The sequence below is a fragment of the Anopheles arabiensis genome, chromosome X (assembly GCF_016920715.1).
Source record: "Anopheles arabiensis isolate DONGOLA chromosome X, AaraD3, whole genome shotgun sequence".
In the NCBI taxonomy this organism is placed as follows: domain Eukaryota; kingdom Metazoa; phylum Arthropoda; class Insecta; order Diptera; family Culicidae; genus Anopheles; species Anopheles arabiensis.
Genome location: NC_053519.1, coordinates 14,508,535 through 14,536,435, shown reverse-complemented (window position 1 = coordinate 14,536,435; position 27,901 = coordinate 14,508,535). Strand labels below are relative to the sequence as shown.

General features: G+C 46.2%; 1 protein-coding gene across 6 annotated transcripts in view; it reads right to left on the bottom strand.

Moving 5' to 3' along the window:
• LOC120905441 (serine-rich adhesin for platelets) overlaps positions 1–24,510 on the bottom strand; it is a 97,321-nt gene extending 72,811 nt beyond the window's left edge. Inside the window, exons 1-2 of one of the 6 annotated variants that reach the window (XM_040316205.1) lie at positions 12,149–12,197; positions 8,616–9,167 (exon numbers count right to left, since the gene is read on the bottom strand). Coding sequence is in view for 1 of the 6 variants with exons in the window: in XM_040316202.1 (XP_040172136.1) it covers positions 22,549–22,938 (390 nt within the window). In the remaining 5 variants the exon portion in view is untranslated. Of the gene's footprint in view, positions 1–8,615; positions 9,168–11,736; positions 12,198–22,548 lie in introns of those variants that run through there. The other 5 variants (XM_040316203.1, XM_040316204.1, XM_040316206.1 and 2 more) reach the window with 5 other exon arrangements.
• Positions 24,511–27,901: the final 3,391 nt, after the last annotated feature.

The window sequence follows — 27,901 nt, the reverse complement described above, 5'->3', positions numbered from 1 at the left end:
CAGATGTCAATGGCAGAATGATTGAGGAGCCCTAGGGCCATTATCAATGTTGTAAGATCTTGATTCTTGATTTTTTTTTTTACATTTGACTAGTTCTAGATCTAGTTGCTCAAACAAATACCAAAAATGTTGATGTAGCAAAAAAGCCACGCAATGGAGTTTGAGAGACGCATACAGCCTCAGGATTATACATCGCACCATGAACCATAATCATCGTTCACATTTTAGCATCTTCAAAAGCTTGATCTCCTAGTCAGCATATGTCTAGCTTTGAATCAGAATGTGTACTTGTCCCTAGGCCTTTGTTTATACGTCCATATTATTCTTGTTCCAAGTCAATGGCAATATTTAAGGTCATCTGAACATCTCCCCTGTGCTATACGCTTATTCCTAGTATTAATATCATTAAGATATTGAACTCATGAACTGATCACTAACGCCAACCATATGTTGGAGTCTAGATGTAAGGTATCTTGGTCCCGGTAGCAACCTAAGGCGTATATCCTTACTCCTACCACTTGGTCCTTGTCTTGGATATCAAAACTAGATCCTGATTATAACTCCAGTGTCAATACCAGTACTTCTTCCAATCAATTACTGTTATTACTGTGACATTCCCGAGTGATGACATCTTAACCTTCATAAGGTTTCACAGAACTTTCTATCCCCTGAAAATTTGTGTATATCTGTCCACGGTTCTGAACGAAATACGCTTATTCCTGCTTATTGAGCTCATGATACGCAGAACTGTTCACTAATGCCAACCCTATGTTGGAGTCTAGATGTAAGGTATCTTGGTCCCGGAAGCAGTAAAGACATATATCCTTACTCCTACCACGGGTCCTTGTCTTGGATATCAAAACTAGATCCTGATTATAACTCCAGTGTCAATACCAGTACTTCTTCCAATCAATTTATGTTATATGTGACATTCCTGAGAGAAGATATCCTAACCTTTATAAGGTTTCACAGAACTTCCCAGTCCCTGAGGATTTTTGTATATCTGTCCACGGTTCTGAACGAAGTACAGATTTGTTGCCCAGAGTAGTCTGTCTCAACATGTTGCTCTATTACGATGTCGGATCAGTCCTTGGACTTTTAGTTCATCTGTGTTTAGGTACTAAAACATATCATACAGATAGACGATCCTATAACAAAAAAACCCCTGAAATTCTTCCCGATTCTTCAAAAGTACACTTTCCCGCAACATTGGTATACCTACAATGTGTCTCAGCAGCGTCCCAATGTTGGAGGCGAAACATTGCACTGCGACGAAGAACGCGGGCACCAGCACCATTGGCACCGCGAGTGGCCGCAAATGCCGGCGGCCGACGCTTCGAACACTGCTGCCGCCGCCCCGACGCTGTGCGTACGCTGTGCGGCTGCCGGGACGCAGCACCACGAAAGGGCCGCCGACCTAGAGGCCGTCCACCACCGCCTGCTCCTCTTCCTCCTCCTCCACCTCCTCCTCTAGCTGTTGTCGCTGCTAGCCTGCGATGCCCAACCACCACCGCTCGCACGGCTCGTGGGCACCACATCAGGCCGTCGGTGTAACGCTCAACAGGGAAAATTGGAGGCTAAGCTCGGAACAGGTTACCCTAAAACAGTCCGCACACTTGGCAGGACAAATTGAGCGGCACACCACTTCAGGGTGGGAAAATGATCCGAGCATACAACACAGTCTCTGCACGGCACTGCAGCGCACTGGACACAAACACACATTTGCAACAAAAACGATTTTTGAAGGTTGATTGAGTTGCTCGTTGGGAATGGTTTGATTTTCAAGCGCGCCGATTAAACGGAACCACTAACAGAATAGAACGAAGCAGTAAAGCTAAATTATATTAACAACACATTACAGGCACTAATCGAACAGCATGTGACAAATGACACGGACTATCGACACACACAAAAAATTACACACAAAAAGCGAAAAACCAGCAGTGCCAGCCACACTTGGCCGTCACCGAAACACACCACGCACGTTCACGCAAAATGTCGCCGAGGCGTGGAACGTAACTGAGCGGAGGACTTTTTTGTTGTTGCTGTGGCACCGACCACCCGTTCGGCCCGGTCGGTTGCATTCCTTTCGTGCCATTCGGACGGTTCGGGCCGTTGCGAATGTAGTAAAACGAAAAGAGAGAGAAAAAAAACACACAACATTACTTCAACAAAATTGTAAAACGCCTCCGAAGACGACACGAACTCACTCAGCTCAACCAAGCGAGCGGCTACTCGAAAAAAACCGAACACCCCTAGCCCAGGGGGGCGCCTGCGAAACGTATGTCCTGGCTGGCGGGGGGTGGTGCTTCACATGAGGGTGGAATTTTAAGTAATAATTACTGGCCAACCACCCACCGCCGCGCCAACCGTGCGCAATACCATTAAAGGCACGCCACACAGCTACATATGCTGCGCCATATTGTGTCACTTTCGTACCCTTGGCGGCTACTTGGCCCCCGGGGGGGTGGACAGGGGCGCACCGAAAGGATGCAACAGACGGGGTTGGGTGCGCGCTGGACGTGCTCGATGTAAGCCACTGCATCTGTCGCAGGGTGGAGAAATTCTGTCTCGAAGGACGAACAGCAGCAGATTCACACCGCTTGTGTATGTACAGGTCGCTTTTCCACGCATTTTCCATTTTTCGTGCCACTGAGAGGGCTGCAAGACAGAGAGGGGAAGGGTAGAGAGGAGTTTCTACTAACGATGTAGTTTCCTTATGTTGTGGTGTGCGTGTCCATCGATTTACAATGAACAGTTTGGAGTTCGAGTTGGAATTCGAGCTTCTAATCCTATTGGCTGTTCGATGGTTCAAGCAGAATTTTATGTGCACTCTGTTATTCTCATGAACACAGCTTTTACACAGTCTATTAATATAATGATATTTCATCAAAAGAAATTGAAAAAATCAGAAAAAAATGAAATCTAATAAAGAAGTGCACGAATACAAAAAACAAACGCAACAGGTAGAGCAAAACCTTGCCGCCTTTTAATTACGATTATTTTCCTGCGTTTTTGATGGTTTTCCTAGACAGATATTGATGGAGGTCGTTTGGTGTTCGTTCGGACGTGCGACTGGCTTCGTTTAAAATCAAATTTTAAAAGAAGATTCGACTGGCAAGGACGTACAACCTGCATGTCTGCTTTGATTCCTGTGTCTTTACCGCGAGAGAGATGTATAAAGAGAAGAAGAGAGGCGCAGACAAATAAACCTCTAGCAGCCATATAGAAGTAGCAAAGGCCAGAGAGCACTCATGAGGCGCTAAAAAACAACCTTTTTCACATTACTGATCTGCTTATTCTACTAGCACGTAAAATACTTCATTAAAAGACGCACACTCTATCGTACACACATTCAGAAACATCGTCATCAGCCAGCGCGCACGAGGAATTATTATTTTAAATTCGTCGGTTGCTCTTTTTTTTTATTCGTTGTAAACACCCTTCAGCCACGCACAAAACACAATGGCGACGGGCACCCCGAAATGATGGAATGCGTTTTTTTTTTTTCATGCGGCCTCTCTATCCGTCCGCGGTTGGCTGATCAACTGGAACAACCTGTGTGCCTCGCAGCCTAGAGCCTTTGGTCGTTGGGGTAGGGGAAGAGCGGCAGTTGGTTAGAAGGAAGGAAGGAAGCCCAAAGCACCTCGCCGCCGCCACCAACGCCATTCCAACGCGCCTTCTTATCAGGGGTAAGGCCACGCAAACGCATCCACCGTATCCGACCTCTGCTCCGTTGGTTCGCTTCACGCGGTCGGAAAAAGGATATCCCTTCCCCCCCCCCCTCTTTTTCCATCAATTTGGAAGGCACTTTGCGCTCAAGGTGCACTCAAGGAAGGGGTCATTTTTTGTGTTGTTGTTGCTGCTGCGGTTATTGTTGTTTGGGGGCTTAGACGTAAACATGTGGTTATGTTGCGCTGTGCAACAGCGACTGTCCGAGCTGAACGGTGAAGGACATAACAGGCAGCGACAGAAGATGGCACACGGTTTACATCATATGCGTTGTTGTGTTGTGGTTGTTGTTGGTGGTTTAAAAATGTAATTTACAACAACGGCTTACTGATGATGAGCAAACTGACAAATGGTCCACATTTTGGATGACTTTGGTGATTGAATGTTGTATCGTTAAAGTATATTAAAATTTATTATTATCATTTGTTATTTTCTAACAAAATCTTACGAGTTATGGTTGAACATTCACAATTTCATCAAACCACAAAGCCGTAAAGATAAAAAATACTGTTTTGCAATATTTTAAATGGGTTATAGGACGCTTGACAATAACATCTGTAACCAAATCGATTCCACTTCACTTCAACAATCTAGCTATCCTTTTCGCTCATGCAATGAGTAATGATTTATTTAAATTTGTTCGGCTCGAGTACTCGAATACCTAATAGCAATCCAAACGTTTCCCATTAGTGTTAGGTAATTCAGATTCAGATTCATGAATGTGAATGTTTCTTTGGAAAAATTCAATGAATCTGAATCCCGATTGGAAAGATTCATGAATCTCGAAAGACCTTTAAAGATTCATGAATCTTTGAAGATTCAACTCGAGATTCAGTGATTCACTGAAGATTCATATGAATGAATCTCAACGAAAGATTCATGAAACCCAACACTAGTATTACCCATCCAACTTCACGCAATATATTTCCACATTGTTTGAGTACAGATCTGGGAAACACTGGTCTCATGACAGATCCGACAGACAGTTATTATTATATTATTTCACTGAATGAATAAAGAAGCGTATGCGCACGAGAAATGCTGGTAAACATTGTTTTGAAAATCATGGTGAATGATGTAGAGTTTGTGCAACAATTGTGTGGAAAAAAAACATATTTTCTAGTGAATCTCTTTTCTAGTATTTTAAGTACCGAGAACCCATGCTGAATTGGAGGAATCTAATTAACAGCCGAGCAAACAAAATCAACATGTTTTCTCGTTCTATCTAACCTGAGAGAGCGAGAAAGCATTTTGGTTTTGTAGCTTGGGAGTCGAAATTCTGATGTTTTACCACAAATAAGATGTGATTAGACACCGTTGGTTTATTATTTGCGGGGAGCCGTCCAAGATAAGTGTAAGGCTAACAAACCAGACGCAATAAAAGTTTTAAAAAATCACGATACCATAGACCGAGATAGCGCCGAACAGTGCTGCAAAATGTCACTGTGAATGACAGGAAAAAATCTGACTGAAACTAAATCCTATTCAGCGTCACGTACTTAATTGTGATAATCAGAGGTGATACTAAAAACGGTTGGTGTGACCAATACATGCTTCATGACATTTTTGCCCCCATCGCTTGATCAGTCACTACGTCATGACTTTTTGTTTACTGTGATCAGTTTTGCAAAATATCACTGACATAGTCATGACAAATTCCGGCTGAAACAAAATCATGTCAGCGTCACGAGCTCCACTGTGATGATCAGAGGCGAGCCACAAATAGTTGGTGCGACCATCACATGCTAGAGAAAGCATGCTCATTTTGTTGCTTGAGCCCACCGGCCAAGTATATTCCAAAACTATCGTGATTATCACCGTCAAAAATGTCGTGACCAAGTGAGTGACCAAGAGTTGGGTGCTAATCAAAATGCCACCAAACATGTGATTGATTCTTCAACTGTTTGAGTCTCGTCACTGATCATCTCAGTTGTGTACGTGAGCTGATTTGAGCTTTGTTTTAGTCACTTGTGTTGGTGACTGAAGCAGTGGCATTTGGCAGCATTGTTCAAAAACATAAACAATCATGATTATGCTTGCATGACACACTTTTATTGAGTATCAGCTCTGAGCATCAAGCTACCACGGATATGTTAATTGTTTTCGTTTGTGAAAATCTGGTGATGCTCATGGCATTTTCTCGGACCTATTATTTTTAACATTTTCATAAACGAGGTTATTTATGTTAAACCAGATAGCGAAAAATTGTTTTATGCAGATGATATGAAAATGTTCCTACCGATATCAGATCAAACCGATTGTTTTACTCTTCAAAACTGCTTAACTCGATTTAACTCATGGTGTAATTCAAATTGTATGCGTCTCAACATATCTAAATGCTCTGTTATATCCTACACTAGAAAAAGAACTCCCATTGTTTACGATTATACAATTGATGATAGATCAGTGCCGCGTAAAAATGTGATTCGCGATTTAGGCGTTCATTTAGATAGCAGACTAACGTCACAGAACCACTATGAAGCAATACTTTCAAAAGCCTTCCGTTTGTTAGGATTCATTTTGCGTGTTGCGAAAGACTTCAAAGACTCTGTATTGTGCAATTGTCCGTCCTACCTTAGGAATCGCTAGTATTATTTGGACTTCGACACAGCAATATTTAATAGATAGGCTAGAATCGGTTCAACGCAAGCTCACTCGTTCACTGTTTTACCGTCTCCCGTAGTCTCGTAATTCTGTTTGTCCCTCTTACCGTACAAGGTGCCTGTTATTTGGACTAGAACCTCTGCAACATAGAAGAAAGACGGCACAGTGCTTATTTATACACAAACTTGTTAGCGGATCTTTAGACGCCCCGTCAATTCTGAGTAAATTGAACCTTCAGGCCCCCAGTAGAATGTTAAGAACCAGGACATTCTTTAACATAGAATTCAGATCGACTAATTTTGGATCTAGCGATCCTTTATTAAAAATGATAAGTGCCTATAACTCGCTAGGAAACAATGTCGACTTGAACTCAAACTTAAACAATTTACGGACCTTTTTACATAGCTTAATATGACGCTTCCACAGTTTATGTTGTTTTTTATTTTTATTTGGTTAATTGACAGTTAAACTTGTTATGTTTTTCGATGCGTTTTTGTTTGCACTGTTCTTTTGCATTAACTATAGAAATAAGTATGTTATGTAAGCTTATGCCAGCTGGATAACTTTCGGAATAAATAATAATAATAATAATAATAATAATAATAATAATAATAATAATAATAATAATAATAATAATAATAATAATATTAATTTTGCAGCACTGGCTCCGAGCACAAACCTACAAGTACATAACATTTAAACAGTTTTTAAAAGACAAAGTTATTCGTCGGACCCTGTATAATTGATAACCTTATTCACTGTAGACATGACTTTGCTGAGGTTTTTTTTAAACCTTTTTTATACCTAAACTGATAAATCACCTGCAAAGACATTTTCTTGAGGTACACAGTACCGGGGTGCCCAACGTTCCGTTCCGAATAAAACCACCAAAACTAGCCCGAGAGAAGAATACAACAGTGCCGTTATCTTCCCCGTAGCACAACAAAAACCTTTGAGAAATCAATAGGCAGGAAAAACGCCCTCCCCCACGGAGCAGCACAATCCAAACGGGAGCAGAATACGCGCCACCAGATAGGTGAGCCATTTCATTGTACAGCTAAGCCGCGGCCCGTCCCGGTCCGCCGGCGGGCCTCCCACAGGTCTTCCAGCTGTTTCGCATTGTTGCCCCCTTTGCCACACTGGCTGTTTGGGCGATAAAATAAAGAAGAAGGAGTTAACATCCTCTCCGGAAGGGAAGTGGGGGAGGGGAGAGGGGGGGTGGCGAATTATTTTCCACCAAAACCAAAAACCAGCCAAACAAACCATCTGTGGAAAAAAGGGTTCGGGCTGTGTGCCGGATGGAAATCATCGCATTTCCCGCTACGCGTAATCGGGGGTCTATAATAATCGGCTCTGCTCTCTGGCTCTCTCGTCCGTACTAATGTACATGCGCGCGCGCGCTCGGGGCGGCATCCGGGCACCGAACGTATGACCTCTGCTGACCCGGCGGATCTAATTCTGGCCCCCTTCCCCCTCTTTCTAGCACCTGACCCGGGGGCGCCGCACTGCACTGCACCGTGCGTAGAACTTTGGACCCCAAGAACACACTAATGAAGTCGTCAGAACGGACGTGGTGTGGTGTGTGTCTGGCTGAGGTGTGAAATTTCACACCTTTCCCGAAACACGGCTTCCGGAAGCGGGAGGCTGTTGGGATGCTGTTGATGTTTAGAATGCACCAAACAACACACCAGGACCGGAGCGGAGTCGAGGGAAACCTTTCCCCATCCGGTGATTTATCATTCAATCGGAACGGAACGGGGGGGGGGAACGCCCGATTCTGTTCTATTTGTTTTAAAAGTGCAGCAAGCAGGGAGCGCACGAGGAGGGGAATAGGTAGAAAGTGTGAAAAATACAGAACAAACAGATAAACAGTGCGATGGTCTGGTGCCAACGCCATTAGCCACACGCATTGGCGGGACCGCTTGGAGCGTGAGTGCAAAAAAAAGTAAGCCTCACCTAGACGAAGAATGCACTTTTGTGTCGTTGCACTTTGCTGTGTAAATAGGATAGTATTATTACTACAAACATATGTAAAGCTTGTGTTTTTTTTTTTACACGGTAAATATGCTTCCCGGGGAGGTAGAGACAACATGGTTGCCTTTTTCTCGTAGCTGCAGAAGCTGGTGCCGTGACCAGGATCTATACATTAAATGATGAATTTAGCTGTACCAATCGTCCCAACTGAACGAAACACACCTACCACCTACCACACTAACCACGTAACATACATACAGCCGCTTAGAGCAGTGCGTCACGACCAGGATCGAGTGATTTGTTACCTTTTCTCTGTTGCGTAGCTTGCCTCCCGCTCCATCCACCTGGGAGCGCAGCAGCTTAACGTCGTCTAAACTCGAGCTCGACACACCGAAACAGTTTTTATTAGATAGTTGGTATTAATTGGTGTATTGATGCGGAGATGCCGGTAATGCCTGGAGGATCCTTCCTTGCCGGCAAAACACAGAACACGCACTTTAGTTTTTTTTTTTTTTGCACTCGGCCGTCACTTCACTTCCGACACGCGAATGGAGACGACTTCTTTTTTATGCTTTCAGGGATTTTGCTTTCTTTTTCTTCGCCCTTTTTTATTGCTGTTGCTTTAAACACTTTTTTGCTGATCACAGAGCGTGCACCGTGCACGCCAACGTACGCACCAGACGGTGCCTAACCTGTCGCGTTTGCTTACGGTGCGCCACGTCCTGCGCACGATCGTCCAGCGTCATAGCGTAGGCGCGGTTGTCCTTGCACCGAGTAACGCTTACACATCCCGTGAATGCCGCCCCCTGTACGCCCCTCTATCGCCGTTTGGAGGCACTACATCTACGCGCTACACACTAGGAGGAATGGTGAGGACAGATTGCGATTAGTCGTTACAAAACGTACGTTAAATAATGTTGTCGTTTCCCTTAAATTATTCTTATGCTTATAGTTTTCCCACATGACTCTATAACAAGGTGAGGCAGGGGATAGCATACATTCCCTGTAATCCTCTTCTTCCTCTCTAAATCTTTTAACAAAGCCTATCGACCAAAAAAGGCGACAAAAACAGAATCGCTCTACTGACTTTTCCAATGCTACGAAATTTTTGTCTTTATTTTTCTACCTTCTTCATTGGAATCGTTATGAACCTGATCGATCATATAGCGTTACCCCCAGATCTATTATTGCAGTGCCATTATTAACTATCCCCCTTGCTTCTGCCTTGTTATTAAGGGGATGCCTAGTGGGTCATCTTCACCCATTAACCTTTGGGAAAATCTAATCATCCAAAATTTCAAAATCATCTATCTAAGACTGTATATGAAGAAATAAGATAAGAATTCTGATAGCAGGCACAAGCACACAACAACAACTTCATGGGAAACCCTTTCATTCTCTCAGTTTCATATGCGATTTGAACCCATGCCCGGCCGCCAATCATAGGGTCCGCCCGCTTCACGACTACACTACCGGAGCGGCACACGATTGCGGCGTTAAAACTTCCTTTTAGTCGGCAGCAGCGGTAGCTGTGCATTGTGCGTGAAAAGCCTTTTCGTGGTGCTACAATTGTTACTCAACGTTAGTTTAATCACAATATATCCTTTCGACACGTGGCACAGCTAAAACAAAACACCATAAAACACAGACACACACACACACACACACACGGGCTAATTTTGATTCCGGTTGATTGTTGAACGTTTGATCGTGAATGAAATTGTCAGCGCCACAACAATTCCGCACGGTTGATGGGCGTTCGAAAAGTGTGTTTCTTCTCTGTTTGAACCTCCTCTAACTTCTACCGTCACTACAACATCAGTGCACAAAGTGAGGTCCTTTCTCTGGCATTTAATTTTTGGTTCACCCTCACTCCAACACGGCTCTCGCTAGAAGAGTTTGGCGCATTTGTGGAGACAAGTTTGCGGATTTGTTTTAATTTGTAGTAGCTTCCCGATTAAAATATCCTACGACTCACACACGCATACAAACGCATACATGCATTGCTCCAGCTTGGAGCAGCATGGCACAAGAAGGATGTGGCAGACGTATCATGGGGATCGGTAATTAAGCCACCACTGAGCACGGTGGGGGGGGGTGTAAGAACCTTCAGTAAAACCCAAAAAACTAACGTTGCATAAGCCACATGCGCACCACACACACATACAGAGACCGCGGCGCATAATGGGATGGAAATTATTTACGTGCGGAAAACAGCGGAAGGAAACACAGTGCCTTCCTCACCGCTGCCCGAACGAGCAAGAGGCAGATGGGGCCCCTCTTCCCGCTGCTCAAAAAACCGATCGAGCCGGAACGGACACGGAGCCGGAGTTGGGCGCACACACACACACACACACACACACACACACACACACACACACACACACGGTTCTCTGCGAAAAAGCCCTCCTCTCATCATCACGAACATATTTGTGCGTGCACCGGGGGGGGGGGGGGAGGCAAAAAGGGGTAGAAATGGGGAGAACGCATACACACACACACAGTCATACACCGGTACCGGCTAGTGGTGAAATGGAAGGGAAGCGCGGATGAACGGAAGTAAATGGGAGTTTATTTTATCTTCTTTTCTTCTCTCTCTCTCTCTATCGTGCGGGCGTTGCATTTACTGCACAGAATTGCAAAAGATAGTTAGAGGTGGGGAGCATGTAGTAGCAACAACAAAAAAACAGACACACACACACACCAGAATGGGAACAACGCAGCAGCGTCCGAACGGAAAGGCACCGCCCGAAATGGAATATGTGGAATGGAAATTTCGCTAACGGAAAACAAAACGGGAAAACGCTTCCAACCGTGGCCTTCACGCGGGTTGATTATGGTACTACACCACGGCAGGAACACAGGGGGAAACTGGTGAACGAGAGGGGAGTGAGGGCGGGGAGGAGCGGAACATTTCCCGGTTTATTTCCGAATTTAAAAACTAGAATTGCTTAAGAAAAATCTTAAATAGGTTTAATTGAATTTGAAGTCTGCATGTTGGTCATTGTAGCAGAGAAGGAAGCGGACAGGCTAGAGGGAAGGTTGTTGATCGTGATCGTCGGCGAGTGTGCCGTGAGTGACTCATCTCGTGCCCATGTGTTCGTGCGTTTGTATGCTGTGCGGGGGCAAAAGCCAACAGCCGTAGAAGAGCGAAAAGAAACTTCCTACAAAAAAACCGTCATTTGCTGCTTCTAGCGAGACGAGTTGTTGGGTTGAGATTTGTCATCCCCTTCCCTCACTCTAAACGCTCCCCCCTTCATCACAAACCCACTGCTTTGCTATCTCTCTGGCGCAAATCACCAACCAAACCGAGGGGAAAACCACCACCACCGGGGTCGAGTGATAATGAATCCATCAATTTCGAGGCCCTTTTCTTTTGGACTCTTTGCTGCTGCCAGCCTCCCCACCCCGTCTTCTGGCACGTACCAATGGATTTAGTGAAAATGATCTAGAACAATATCAACCGCACACACTGCACTCGGACGGCACAGAAACCAACGCACTACTCGCTCGCTACTACACCCCATCCGTTTTGGTGGTGGAGGGTGCAAAATGGAACAGACTCGCATACACACTGAGGGGTGCAAAAACACGTAAATGCACAGACACACACACAACACACATACACAATATGGTGACGCGCGAATATTTTTGCCGCGGATGAGATTCGCCACTTGAACAGGCAGGGCCCGCGCGCTCAGCTATTTCGGGGTCGGGCCGAATTGCAGTGGTGAAAGGGATCGAGTGAAACAATATATTTGAAACAGTGACAACAACCACAACAACAACAAAAAACACCGGACGCACACACAGACGGGGCACGCGCGCGCGCACGTACCTAAAACGCAGAGACGCGCGTATTACTCAACGGACGGTTGGCGAGCTTCTGAGCGCGCGGGTTCCGGCCGACGGCTCGCACAGCGCCCAGCCGAACGCATCCGTGAGTGGCATCGGCTCTCTCTCTCTCTCTCTCTCTCTCCGCTCCGCTAGTGAGAGCAGGTGCACTCATGCGGCAAAGAAAACTAGGGATGGATCGCTGTGAGGTGTTTTCGGCATTCCCTTCTTTTTTGTTTTAATAAAAATAGGGAATTTAAAAGGCCATCAGTATTGAACGATGACATTCAGCAGACCGGAGCATTCACATTGCAAAAATCCACAAACGTTCTTTTCTTGCTTTATGTTTTAGTTGCGAACGTGAAACTCAACTAACCGAAGCACACTTAGACGCTCCAATAGTACAATCGTGACCAGGTAGTACAAACAACATGTCTAGATTTGACACCAAATGAAACCAAAACTCTAGAAACTAGCAACAGCAAGTCGGGGCGTACATACAGGGTTTTCCAAGTCAGTTTCGAATGTAAGCATTGTTATTCACCGCATTTATGATGTTTTTCCACAGCTGTCAGATGGTTTATTTGTATCAACATGAAATTTCAGTTTCAACCCATGATTTCCAACACATATCTGTCATTTGTATCACAGAACTGTCAAACTCAATCCAGCTGAAAGTCGTGTTGAAAATCATGCTTTAAAAATTATTATGATGGAAATGAAATGTCATATATCGTTGTGGAACAACATTTTGTCCGCGGTGAATAACAATGTTTACATTCGAAACGGACTTGAAAAACCCTGTAACATGCATCGTAAATAATATGACATAGGCGTCTATTCCCTTGGATCAGTTAAACTCATGAATTACGCAAATTAAACGGCTCAAGTCATAAAAAAGTCAAATCAATTTAAAAAAAAGTGTCTTAATTTGTAGGCTCCTAATGCATGTAACAAAAGATAGAGAGATATTCTGCTGAGATGCAAAATAGTCTGCGACATAATCGTCACGCATATAGTTGGAAAAAACTATATCTAAAATTGTGATTATGGACCCAACAATTATGATTGTTTAACCCAACAAACTGAAATCGCAGCTTGTGCCAGTGGACTGGCCATCGACTGGGTTGTACATACCCATTCTTTATTAACAGTTGCGTGCTTCCCTATTGGATTTCGTCAATTGTGTACAAATAATGTTTCACCTCAAAACCATTTCGTATATTTTAATCAAATTGTATAATATTCCAACACATCGCAACAAGAGATTCGTACACAAAAGAAGTAGAGAGAAGTTATTTCTGTCACTCTGTATACATAACAGCAAAAAGGCTAATTTATATTTTCATTTCAAGTCACTTTCGAAAGTGCACATCACTGTTCACCTCCTTCAAGATGTTTTTCAACAATTGTCAAACTGGTGTATTTGCATCAATGGAACTTCAGTCTTTCAGACAAAGAACTGTGAAACTCAACTCAGCTTGAGACGTGTTGGAAATCATGTGGAAGAACTGAAACAATATTGTAATACGAATACAACATTTGACAGCTGTTGAAAAACATCTCGCAAGCAATGAAAAATGTTGTAGATATTGGAAATTGCGTCGTGTTGTTTGTAATTTTATCAGTTTTTGTATAATATTTAATTTAAACCGCACTTTACACAATCGTACATTGCAGCCAAAGTCACCCGACCATCCCTACGATTGCCCGTTCCCTCGCGGCTCACCAGAGGACTCGAGAGCGCGGGCAGAGCGAAAAGATCGGCGAGCGTACCAGGTAGGGCCAAAACCTCGCTGAGAGCCCACAAAACAGCCAACAGCATCGGAACGTGAGCACCACACGGTAGCTCACGAGTGCGTGGGTTCACTGGAATTAAAAAATGGCCCGTTAGGAGGTTGTTGCTTTCTGCTTGCGGAGTGCAGCAGAGTGCAATACCGGAACACATTGCAGCGGCTGAGTCATCAGCTGCGTGTCTGTACGTGAACAATTGCGATCGTTTGTTTATTTGTTGATCTGTCTGCCGAGCGGGTACATGGAAAATTGCAGCATGAAAACAAGATCGTATGTGTTTGAAGAAATTCCCGCCCAACCCTGCACAACACAGCGGGGGTAGGTACAATCCCAACGGTTGGAGACGGTGTATTAATTTTTATTTTGAAACCATTCAGATCGTAAAAGACATGATGCTTATCTACGTGTTTTTTTTAAGGACGATCTGCATATCTTAGACACAATAAAAGGAGAAAAGAATAGATGCGAATTATCAACAAATATGTCCATCTCTTACACACACATTGATTGAACACAACCTAGATTCGCCTAAACAACTAAAGCAGGAGAAATCAATTATAATGGAACGTGGCAAAGAGCCTCCATCCCAATCCGCCGGATTATAAAACTAAAACCCCTCTATCATGCCCTCCAGACCATTATCATATGCCGTACATATGTTACGGCCATTCTCCTTTGCACTCTTTCTCTCTCTCTCTCTCTTCTTCAAAAAATTCCCCCGTGCAGATGATTGTTCAACCCTCGCCTCTTCTAATCATAAACATAATAATCTAAAGCCGAATAAGCCAGGTCACCCGCCCCACGGTTATCAACTAATTACCTTCTCCCGTTACTGAAAGCTACCTCACCTTCCCCCGATTTGGCAACATTTCTTTCTTTCCAATACTTTCTCCCTTTAATCTTTTTTTTCTCGCGCACGAAACGGTGAAACTCCCGAAGGCCCCCAAAACGACACACAGCTGTGGTTCGTCGTTCGATGGGTTTTTGGAGCTCAACTTCGTTACCGCCGCTCCGGTAACGCGATACCGGAAGAGCGCACAGGGCACGCTCGCTGTCAGTAGTGTAATCAGTTGCTGGATCGGAGCAGGTACCGTATCCGTTCCTGAACAGGGACAGGTTTACGATCTGTTGAATGACTAAAACAGCTCAAGATTGAAACAATGTTTCGACCAGAATACATAGAGCAGTTCTAGAAGAGACATGGATTTGGAAGCATTTCCAGTAATGATTTGGGTTCGGTATCAGTTATAAGAACAGTGTGGGTTCAAAATGAATTTCAGAACCGGTAAGGATTGAATATCAGCTTCAGGATGAGTGAAGATTCAGGATCAGTTCCAGGCCTAGAATGGATTCAGTATTTGTTCCAGGAATGGGGTAGGTTCATGATTTGTTCCAGTATTGGAAGGGGTTCAGTATCAGTTCCAGTACCGGTATAGGTTCGAGATCAGTTCCAAGAACAATATGGATTCAGTATCAGTTCCAGGATCGATATAGGTTCAAAATCAGTACCAAGGACAATATGGAATCAGGATTAGTTCCAGAATCGATAGGAGTTCATTATCAGTTCCAGAACTGGTATGAGTTCAGGATCTGTTCCAGGATCGGTATGGGTTTAGTATCAGTATCAGAACCTGTATGGGTTCAGGATCCGTTGGAGGACCAGTAGGAGTTCAGTATCAGTTCCAGTACCGGTATAGGTTCGAGATCAGTTCCAAGAACAATATGGATTCAGTATCAGTTCCAGGATCGGTATAGGTTCAAAATCAGTACCAAGGACAATATGGAATCAGGATTAGTTCCAGAATCGATAGGAGTTCATTATCAGTTCCAGAACTGGTATGAGTTCAGGATCTGTTCCAGGATCGGTATGGATTTAGTATCAGTATCAGAACCGGTATGGGTTCAGGATCCGTTGGAGGACCAGTAGGAGTTCAGTATCAGTTCCACGAACAATATAAGTTCAGTACCAAATTCCAAGATCGCTATAGGTTCCAGATCGGTTCCAGGAACAAAATGGGTTAAGTATCATTTCTAGGACCCACATAGGTTTACCCACACTATGGAATTATTATTTACTGCTACTTTGTGTAAAAATACTTTTCGTAGCTCTGTAACCGAGCCTAATCAACTAATGGCTACAAATGAAGCTCGTCTACAAGCGAAATAGATCGGAACTACTTCTTCACAAGTCAATCCATCAACAACTGTACAGAGATAAGGTTTTGTTTTGTTGTTAGAAATGCTACTAAAAAGCTACATTTGCACATTTGACATCAGGTTTAATGCCATTTGATTGCCGATCGTTTGAGGAGCATCAAGTTTCGCCATCGCATATCACTGCACCCATAACCACCTCTACCAGCGAAAGAGAAATCCGGCTCGAAGGACCAAATTGCAACCGAAACAACCGACCACAATCCTTGACCGGGCGCGGCCTCGACAAGGTGGGCGCTGGTGTGTGATATGATTTGCTTGCACCGATACGCCGGGCAAATGTATCTTTGCCTACCCTCCCCATTTCCTTCTCCAAAAACAAAAACAGTATCAAAATGCTCCCTCCCTCTCCCAGGCCCGTAAGCGCCCAAACCGCAATTATCTGCGGTACAAACACGCGAAAACGATGCAATAGAAATCAAGCAGCACACACACACACAAACACGGGCGTCCATCGAAATTGCACCCGCCGTCCATCCAACCCATCCATGTACCGAACGCATTGTAACGCATTAAAAGCATTGGCCACATGTGTTCTCCCCTCCCCCTTCGTCCCATCCCGACCCACCCAGCGCGCTCCGATCCGTTTCTTCATCCAACGAGAGGAGGGATTGGAGGGCGAATCGAAGACCTCTACCTTTTTCTCGGACCCTGAGCGCCCGCCCTGGTCCGATTGTGTAATGACGATCCTATGGTACAGCCGGCGGTGTGGCGCGTGATGGATGTGGAATAATGTGCAGAAAAGAAACCATTAGAGGTATCGGAAAACTGCGTGGAAAATTCGCCTGCCGAGTCAATCACGGGGTGGATAGGGAAGGGGGCCAATGAAACGTAAACCATAATAACCCTACGCATTAATGACACGGCACCACAGTTAATCCTTAGCCGTACTCGTGGTCGTGAGAGATAGAGAGAGAGAGAGAAAGAGAGGGAGGAATGGGCTGGTACTTTGTTGCGTGGATGCGCGGCCAGTGTTTAAAGCGATTAGCATTAGCAACAGCGCCCACATTGAACTCGGTTTGCATTAGCAAACACAAATCTAAGCACCACGCGGAGCATCAAATGGACTTGAACATCAACATCAACAACAACCAAAATAGCCCCCCCCCCGCCGCACTGTTGCAATCGTTTAGCTTTGCGCTGCTGTTCGACGAATTACATCCCAACTCATTTTATCGCGAAATTTCAAACAGCTCGCAATCTAACGACAATACTAAGGGAGGTGTCAGACATCATAATTTGAGTTGCATTTGCGCGAATTATGGCCCACTTTCTGCAGACAAATTATGTATTACATGGAACGGGCAGCGGGGTACACAATACAAGTAATAGGTAAAACTAATAAGGTAAGTACACATTGCAGGTGGACGAACCGATTCTTCGAAAGTAAGCGCAAATGAACCGAGTTGGTCGTCACGTGTGAACGCAACCTTGAAATACTAGTTGCTAAGGAACTTCAACAAAGTAAAAAGGATAGGATATACAAAAAACTACGACTACGACTCTGAACGACTGCGAAGGACTCCAAACGACTCCGCACGATTCCGAACAACTCTGGACGACTCCGAACGGCTCCGGACGACTTCGGACGACTCCAACTCCGAACGATTCCGGCCGACTTCGAACGACTCCGGACGACTTCGGACGACTACGACTCCAAACGACTGCGTATGACTCCGAACGACGCCGGACGACTCCTGACGACTCCTGACGACTCCTAACGACTCCAAACGACTCTGGACGACTCCAGTCGACTTCGGACAACTTCCGACTCCGAACGGCTCAGAACGACTCCAGACGACTCCAGACGACTTCGAACAACTCTGGACGACTCCGGATGACTCCAACTCCGAACGACTCCGGCCGACTTCGGACGACTCCAAACGACTCCAAACGACTCCAGACGACTCCGAACAACTCCAGCCGATTTCGGACGACTCCGACTCGGGCCGACTTCGGACGACTCCACCTCCGAACGACTCCAGCCGACTTCGGACGACTCCAACTCCGAACGGCTCCGGACGACTTCGGATGACTCCAACTCCGAACGACTCCGAACGACTTCGGACGACTACGACTCCAAACGACTGCGTATGACTCCGAACGACGCCGGACGACTCCTGACGACTTCTGACGACTCCTAACGACTCCAAACGACTCCAAACGACTCCAGTCGACTTCGGACAACTTCCGACTCCGAACGGCTCAGAACGACTCCAGACAACTCCAGACGACTTCGAACAACTCTGGACGGCTCCGGATGACTCCAACTCCGAACGACTCCGGCCGACTTCGGACGACTCCAAACGACTCCAGACGACTCCGAACAACTCTGTACGACTCCAACTCCGAACGACTCCGGCCGATTTCGGACGACTCCGACTCGAGCCGACTTCGGACGATTCCACCTCCGAACGACTTCGGACGACTTCGGACGACTCCAACTCCAAACGACTCCGGCCGATATCCGGACGACTCCGACACCGACTCCGGCCGACTTCGGACGACTCCAACTCCGAACGACGCCGGACGACTCCAAAAGACTCAGGCCGACTTCGGACGACTCCGAACGACTCCGGACGACTCCGACCGACTCCGAACGACTCCGAACGACTCCGGACGACTCCAGTCGATTCCGGACGAACGACTCCGGATAATGCTGGGCAGACTCCAGAAAGTAGGAGTCGGTTCCGAAATTATCGGAGTCCAATCGGAGTAGACTCTGGGATTTTCCCAACTTTACCCATCACTAGTAAACTCATATGTACACTCATATGTGTACTAAGGCATCAACAATTAGGAGTAATAATCATAAAAGTGATTTTAATTTTTGTAATGCTTCATTGAAACCTTGAAATGGGGTTCATCCTTCAATTTGAATTCATTCCCTCAATCAATCGCCAACGACGCGGGAACTGTTCGGGAAACGTTTTGCAATGTACAAAACTCCCAACCGCGTACTTCCAACTTCTTCGGTTTGGGGTTCCCCCGCACCGTCCAAACCTGTGTGTAAGTACGTGTGTGTGTGTGTCTGGGTAATCCTTACGGTCTGTAGTAAATCCGAGATCAGTATCATTATGTGAGGTATAAAAGAGAGCGAGAGAGAAAGAGGAAAGACTGGAGGGAAGATAATCGGCACATACAACAACAAAAAGCATCAGCTGACCACATCTCCAACAGCATTACCCTGACTCCTCCCCACCACCCCTCTCCCACTCCCTTACTTTCCCCGCGAAAGGGGAGGCGACACGGAATTTCACACCAGCCACCGTCCCCCGTTTTTGCCCAGCACTACGCTGCATCGAAATCCAATTAAAATAGCCCAATCGTTGCGCGAGCCGTATGGAAAGTCGGTGGGGCTCTGTCGGCGATCGATTTTGGACGGCAGCTACTGAACCGGCAGCACAGGCTGGCCGCGGGTACGAGTGCGGCACGGCGCAATCGGCCCACAAAGACGCAATACAACCCGCGCGAAGAGCGGGGGGAGGGGGGAGGGGGCTAGATAGATAGATTGATGAGGCATGAGGTTGCATCCCACAACGCACAAGCGCAAACGAACAAAACGAACGACGGGCGCAATAACAGGCACGTTGCACCATCGTATCCACGGTGATGTGCATTATTACAAACCAGCCAAGCCAGCGCCGCGCTAATGCTGGCAGTCTAATGAGCGGTAGGTTTGGACGAACACAGAAAAGCAGAAGCACACCCACACACACATACACACAGAGATGGTGTAACGGTGCACGAAGGCAAGGCAAGGATAAGGCAAAGGCAGCACTAAACCGTCTTGAATCTTGATGACAATCCTCCCTCGCTTTGCAATGCTCCCAAAGAACACACGATGCACCAGATAAGCTTTGACCTCCCCCTCAACGGACCGACCAAGGATGCCGTTCAAAGTCTCGACCCGTCCTTGCCTTCCCGGTATGCCCCAGCAGAAGGCCCGGAAGGTAGAAGGTGGATTAAAGATTTTTGAAACCATTCAAGTGGCAACTCAAGTTGTGCTTCAGTGTGCTTTCGCGTGTTTGTGTGTGTGTATGTGTTTGCATTGTCACTAGGTCGATGCATTCCGGAGTAGAAAACACCCAGCGCCGCATACTGTTGCTGCCGAGCCGGCCGAGACGCTAAAATGAAGCGAAACAAGGTTAATCAATTGGTTTCATAAGCCAGAGTGCCACCAGAGCGCTTCTAACTCTGCCGGCCTTCCGGGATGGCGAGGTGTATGCCTTAACCGGTGCCTTAACTAGGAAAATACACTGCGTTGCACTCTCCAAAAACCACCGTCGAAGGTTGCGGTTTGCCGGCGAAGGCCAGGGGGTTTGGCGCCATTCCACTCTAGTTCTAGCAGAGGCGAGCACTTTCGAGATCTTGATCTATCCGGCTAGTGATAGGCAAAATTGGCAAAATCCGAAGTTGGCTCCGATCCAACTCCAAAAATTTCGGAACCGATTCCGGAAGAAAGGTCCGCCCAGTATTATACGGAGTCATCCGGAGTCGTTGGGAGTCGGAGTCATCCGGAGTCATCCGGAGTCATCCGAAGTCATCCGGAATTGTCAGGAGACTTCCAGAATCGTCCGGAGTCGTCCGAAATCGACTGAAGTCGTTCGGAGTCGGCGTCGTACGGAATCGGTTAGAGTCGACCGGAGTCAACATTCGAATCAATGGCCTGTATACGAAGTTCGCGCACGAAGCAAAAGACAATAAAAACACAACGAAATAAAATGTTTGGTCAAAAGCACATTGTACCGGACGGTTCCCAGTTGACTCCGCCCGACTCCGATTGATTCTGGACGTCTCCGAATGACTCCGATTCCAAACGACTCCAAACGACTCCGGGCGACTCCAAACGACTCCAGGTGACTCCAAACAACTCCAAACGACTTCGACTCCAAACGACCCCGGGTAACTCCGTCGACTCCGAACGACTCCGGAGGAGTCCAGACGACTCCGAACAACTCCAAACAACTCCAAACGACTCTGGACGTCTCCGAATGACTCCGACTCCGGTTGATTCCAACTCCAAACGACTCCAAGCGATTCCAGGCGACTCCAAACAACTCCATACGACCCCGGGTAACTCCGTCGACTCCGAACGACTCTCGGCGACTTCGGGCGACTCCGGTTGACGTCGGGCGACTCCGGGCAACTCCGGGCAACTCCGGACGACTTCGAACGACTCCAGGCGACTCCGTGGGAATTCGGATAACTCCGAACGACTCTGAACAACTTCCGCAGACTCCGAACGACTCCGGACGACTCCGGATGACTTCGACTCCGGGCGGAACTAGTAGGTTCAAATTTTGCCTGAGTCAGCGTCGGACTAACAATAGCCAGAGTCGGATCGGCGTCGTGGATGCGCTCGAAAAAGCACATCACTAGGATCAGAGCAAGGATCAGATTGCAACTCGTTTTTGTTTCACCCAGTAAGTATGCCCGCCTTCCTCATTGAAGAGATATTCTCGCCAACAGATGAGACACATTTCGATGCTGACATGTTGCTTTACATTCGACCGGAATTCATGTTCAATTCAATTTTGTTAAAGTTTTTTAACAAGGCGATTTACTTACAGTCAAAAATCTATGCATTAGAGACAAAAATAGATGATTAGGAGGCGAAATTTTATGACACCGGCTGTAATTATGGAACAATCGTCTTTGACGGATCGCGCGTCACAATATTATACAAAATTATAACCACCATTTGGGTAAACAATATACATAGATACAGATATAAAGCAAAGTAGCTTTTCATCGGCTTGTCCGATAGTTTGTGGCCAAGTCATGTGCCGTACAAGATCTTCTTCCATTTTTTTTCATTTCTTCAAGACCGTAGACTGCACCGGAACAAACCTGCACAGGCCCTTCAGTTGCTGCTCCGCCATATGCTGTGAACAGGAAGTGTCTCGCGGCATGCCGGTGATGATGGAACCCCGGCCGTTTGACGCTTAGCTGCTCGACTCTTCGCATGATCGCCATCGCAAATCAGCCATTATCGTTGTCAAATTTAGACAACGTGTGTGCAGAGAGTATAGCCATTTAACGCTCTTTAAATGACTATTCTGTTCGCATGACGAATCGCTAAAATTAGTACGCATTTTTTTCGTTGCAATACATGCGTCACATGCCACAGTAAGCACTCTTAAAATTGTTGACCCAAGCGGACCAGACCCGCTCGCAATGGCCCTTCGTCAGCAGGGAGCTCCGACTCGCTCGTCTCGTTCGTTCAGCGTGGCTTCTGACAATTCAACCCAAAAAACATTCGCCATCATTTTTCGTGCTGCTGTTCGGGCTGTTCGCGTTCGCCGAACAAAAAAAAAACCCACCGACAAATTCTTGCTGCAAGTGGAAAATCGAGAGATTAGCGATTGCGTCCGCAAGCGCGACGTCACCTACCTTGCTGAGGTAAAGCGGCAGCGATGTGCAGGCCCGTTTCGGCTCATGCTTGTTGATTGTGGCGGGCAGGTGGTGGTGATGGTGCTGTGGATGATGATGCTGGTGGTGGGGATGCTGGTGCGGCGGGCGGGCGAACGCGTTCGGATAGCGGAACAGCTGCAACCGGTGCGGCGTCGAGGCGGGCAGGGGCTGCACAAACGCTCCCAGCGACTCGGCCGCCACCGTCGTCGTCGTCGGCGGCGGCGTCCCGACCACCGCTGTCGCGTCCATAGTGACGATAGTCGCGATGGAAGAATCGACCGGCGGCACGAGCGGAACCGTCGCGTAGGGGACGGAGTCGAGCGCTGGCTCCAGGGGCGCGGCCGCCCCTTCGTGCTCGTTATCGGACATGGTGGTACCGACGCGGGACCGCTAGTGGCCGGTGCGGGCATGTTGCGGACGGTTCACCCGGCAACTAGCGAGACGTCGGACGCCGGCGGACCGCATCGTTAAGGTAGCTCCGCCCTGCGCACCGCCCTGCACGCGGTCGCCCCGCTGGATGATTGGAGAGGGACCGGGTTTTCGGGGTTAACTCGCCGCCCAGCGGCTGCGAGCGTTTGATTGCGAATTTTTGTCACCTTGATTGTTCCCCGCGTACCGCTGAGCTGCCTCTGCTGCAGTTGCACTAACAAAAACAACCACTACCAACACACACACACACTATCACACAATCACAAAATGCTGTGCACTATACGGTCCAGTGGTTCGCACTGTTGGCCATCTCCAATTATCTTTGGGGCCTTTTTAGCCCCCACACACAGACACTCACACACACACACAGCTGAAACTGTTTTTCTTTCTGATGTGTGCTCTTTTTAGTCTTGTTTCTTCTTTGGCGAGTATGTGTGCGTTACTGTGAAATGGATGATGTTGGGCTTTTCCTCTTTTTTAGGCAGTTTCGTTTTATTATCACGTTGGTGGCAAATTTCCGCTTTTCCACATACAGCCTATGCTGCGGCTGGGCTTCGTCGTATCTTTCTTCTCCGTCCCTCACCTGGGAGCGCGATCATTTGGCCACACACCAAAAACGAAAAAAAGGCTGCAGGAAAGCCTCCGATTCGTAGACGCAGCTGGTTTGGGGATGGTTTCTCGTGGCGGAAAACGCTCAACGCTGGAAAAATCCTTGACTCGGTTTGTCGTTTGGGAGCTCCACACAGCTCCACGCACGCACACAGACACAGCACTGCGCTGGCAGCCGACGACCCAGTCCAGCGGCCACCCAAACCGCAAGGGCGAGGGTTGGGTGGGTGGTGCTAGGGGCGGTTTTGGGGAAAAGCAGGTGGTTTTGACGTTGCGGCACTTTTTGCTTCTCTCTCTGTCTCCTTTTGCACGATTCCACTAGTTCATTGTTGCCGCACACACACAGCCACAGTCACACTTACACACACACACGTGAAGTGAATGGTTTGCCACTGCTACGCGTTCAGCAAAGAAAAACACAACGTCTGGTGTGGTGTCACTCCCGATCCCCGTGATGACTATGTGGCGACGGAAGGGTGGCAAACTCCCCCTCACAATGGCCCTCCTGTGTACAGAGCACTTGGGCCCGGTCGGCTTTTCGTCCAATTTTGCCTTACCACTCTCCCAGCGTGTACGCATGTGTGTGTGTGCGCCTGTATGTGCGTCTGCCTGTCTGTTTGCCCTTCTTTCCTGCGATCTTCCGATCAGTTCACTCCGGGCCACTTCCTTACACTTCAGCCCCCCGGTCCGGGACGCTACTATCGATGGTGCTGAGGATGGGCGCACGCGGCGGGCCTTTTCCTTCCCTTGTCCCGCTGCAGCTGCTGGCCCTTTCGTCGGTAGCCGTTTCCTGGAGGAAAATTCAAGCTTTTGCTCGTCAATGGCACCCCCCGTAAAGTCTGGGGTCGCTCTCTTCAGGGGTTGGCACCGTTCGCAGCCCGAGCTTTCGCGATTATTCGGGATCGAGAGGGGTTATTTTTTGCTCTTGTTTTGCTTGCTGTCATTCAGCTGCCCCGGATGAGCTGTTCGCTCCGGATAACGCGAAACCTGTCAGCAGCGTCACGTGCTGTCACACTTTTTTTTGAATGCGCGAAGGAATACCGTTTACTTTGCTGGTTGAATTCGAATTGAAACAGTTTTCTTTTTGTTTTTGTTTTTCCTCTTAACCTTTAAGTTGGCAACCGGATACCCGGGTATTTTTTTTTAACTTTAAACTGAAATAACTTTTGATTCATTGCTTTTATTGACCTGAAATTTTCCGTAGCCTCCCAACTTTTAATTTCTGATTTTTTGGTGAATAAAATGTAATTTTAAACAGCCTGTAAGTATTTTATTTTGATTGATTTTAAACTTTATCACGTAAGTTGGCAACCAGCATACCCGGGTATTCCATACATTTTGTATGGAGAATGACGTTTTCTCTTCTTCCTCTTTTCGTATTGTGCTTATTTTCGAGTCAAATTCAAGCGATTCAAATTTCAATTTGACCGTTATTTTTATAATAAAATGAAAAAAACTTGATTGATAAATGAAATAGAAGAGAATATATGGTCGGCATTACTTGCTTACAGCATTAAAATATAGAAAGCATTGTTTACCTATGAAATGCCAAGAATGCAGCTGAGAGATGGCTGTGAGAGAATTGACAACCGGTTTCTCACGCTGGTGTGTGTAAAAGCTCTGAAAAGCGCCGAGATGAGACTTTTAAAATGATGTTCAAAAAATCCATTTTAATCGCTAAAATGAAATCAACAAAGTTTCTTTTACTTTTTAATAATATTTCTACGATTATTAGACGGCAAAAATGCAAACTATACTTGATCGATCGCTATAAACTGCCAATTCAATTTTTTCTCAGCTCCATCGTTCTTTGCATGCCGAGGAGAATTCTCTCACTGAAAATGCTGTCAGTCGCTGTCAAAGCATGCTATCAGTAATTTTCTCAGCTGCATTCTCGGTGTATGTAGAAACGCTCTCATACAACTTGTCTCCGTGTCTCACGGTGTGATGAGATACACCGTGTCCGTGCTCCATCCGATGCGATTTTATCGAATGTTCTGTCAAAATTGTGTACGCAATTTGACAGATAACGCCAGCAAGACAAATCGAACTTAAATTACCCCTTTTTTACCGCTAAATACACGAACCGGAATTTCGCGGCTGTGGCATTCCACTTGCTGAAAAATGTATGGATATGACAGTTCGGGAAAGTTGCCGTTGACACTTTGTATTTGAGTTTGACTTTTTTTCCACGGCCACGGAATTTCGCTTGCTGAAAAATTTATGGATATGACAGTTCGGGAAAACTGCCGTTGACACTTTGTATTTGAGTTTGACTTTTTTTTTTTTTTTGGCACAACAACCGCTGCCGATCAAGGCCTGCCTGTACCCACTAGTGAAGTGGGCTTGGCTTTTAGTGACTTTTTGTTACCGTAGCAGGATAATCAGTATGGGGGCAATCCGTATGGGGGCACGGTCTGTTCGTGGCTTCAACCCATAATGGGCATGTTGTAAAGTCGTTCGAGTTGACGACTGTACCACCAGAACGGTCCATTCGAGTTTGACAGCAGGCGGAATTTCGTGGGCGCGGAATTCCACCTGCTGAAAAATGTATGGATATGACAGTTCGGTAAAGCAGCCGTTGACAGTTTGTATATGGGTTTGACAGCATGCGGAATTCCACGGCCACGAAATTCCAGCCTCATTAAATTAGCCCTAATAATTTCTGAGCTGATTTTTACATTACACGATTATTAACACGACTTCAAACGACTTCCTTAGGCCGAAAATACACGGACCGGAATTTCGCGGCCATGGAATTCCGCCTCCTGTCAAACCCATATAAAAAGTGTCAACGGCAACTTTCCCGAACTGTCATATCCATACATTTTTCAGCAAGCGGAGTTCTGCGACCGCGAAATTCCGGTCCGTGTATTTTCGGCCAGTTCCAGTTCCAGTTACGGTTCCAGTTTCCTCAAGTTTTAATGCAAAACTTGAAACTCGTAATGAAATTACTGTTTGATAGCTTCTACAGTGCAAACCAAGAAATTAACACAAATTAAACAAAAGTTTTCCATTAATTCTCATGAAAGTTGAGGGAAACCAAACACTTTTTTTTGTTTACAACACTTAGCGTTATTTTTCGGAAGTATTTTTTTTTTTTCGTTACGTTGGGTTTTTGGTGTCCGGCCGCCGACAACTTTTAAAACTCATTTTGTTCGAACTGTCACGTTTTGTCGGTGAATAGCGGTTTAATAAAATTGACAGTTTTTAGCAAACTGTACTGATTTGACAAATCAATTGTCAAGTTAAAAAAAATCTTTTGGTTGAATTTAAAAATAATCAAACAGATTGAAAACTATAATCTAGAGCCAAAATCATGTCAAATAATTAATTTAGCAGCCATAAAGTTTTTTTTTTATAGAACTGCATGAATATCGTTTCCCGAAAACAACCTGCTTGCTTAGAGCCGTTTGGAACTGGCGTACAGCAGTTGGGGCTCTGTTTGATTCGATGTGAAATACGCCAGAAAACCAGATATGATTTTCTGTTATTCCATTACCGTTGGGGAATAACGACCAATCGGCCGCCACAACCAAGCGTTCAAAAACTGCTCGAACGGAAAGTTAACCGCTCGCTCCTGCAGTCAGTAAAAACGCCCGCTGCGCAAATTCGAGCAGTTTCCAGCGCAGAAAATGCACCAAAATCTGCGCTGGCCAGCGCAGATTTTGGCTGCTCTCCCGCGCTGTTCTTCAGCGATTCCTGCGCTGGGTCGCGCAGTTCGGGCAGTTCGGACAGTTCGGGCGGCGGCGGAGCAAAAAAAAAACGGTCAAAAAATTTAAAAAAATAATGGCGCCCATTTTTTCGTCCGCTTCTTCCTCTCCTCTCCCTCCTTCACCCTGGTATGCCTTACTTGAGCTTCAGCCCGTGCCTTCCGCCGCCAGCTGATTGGGTGTTGTGGTGTATGCGTTGATACTTATTTGTGCATTGCGGTTATGTATTGTTATTGGTGGGTGTTAGCATTTATTAATTTGTGTGTGACCTTGAGACGCTGTGGGAGAAGCTGGATTGGGATTCAAAGTGTTATCGGTGTATTGATGGTTTATTTTATTTCGTGCCGCTGCTGATGAGACCATTCGATGCCCCTGCCAGTTGAGGGTGAAGAAGCCTATTTAAAACAAGCGTAGGAGAACGTCTAACACTAAACTAATATTTTTTAATTTGAACATGTTTGATGCTTCAACGACCTTTTAAGCATTATGTAGCACAGTGTAAAGTGGCAATAATTATTTTTTTAATGTGTCGAAATCTGTCTCGAGTTTTCGGGACACGACACACACACACACACACACAC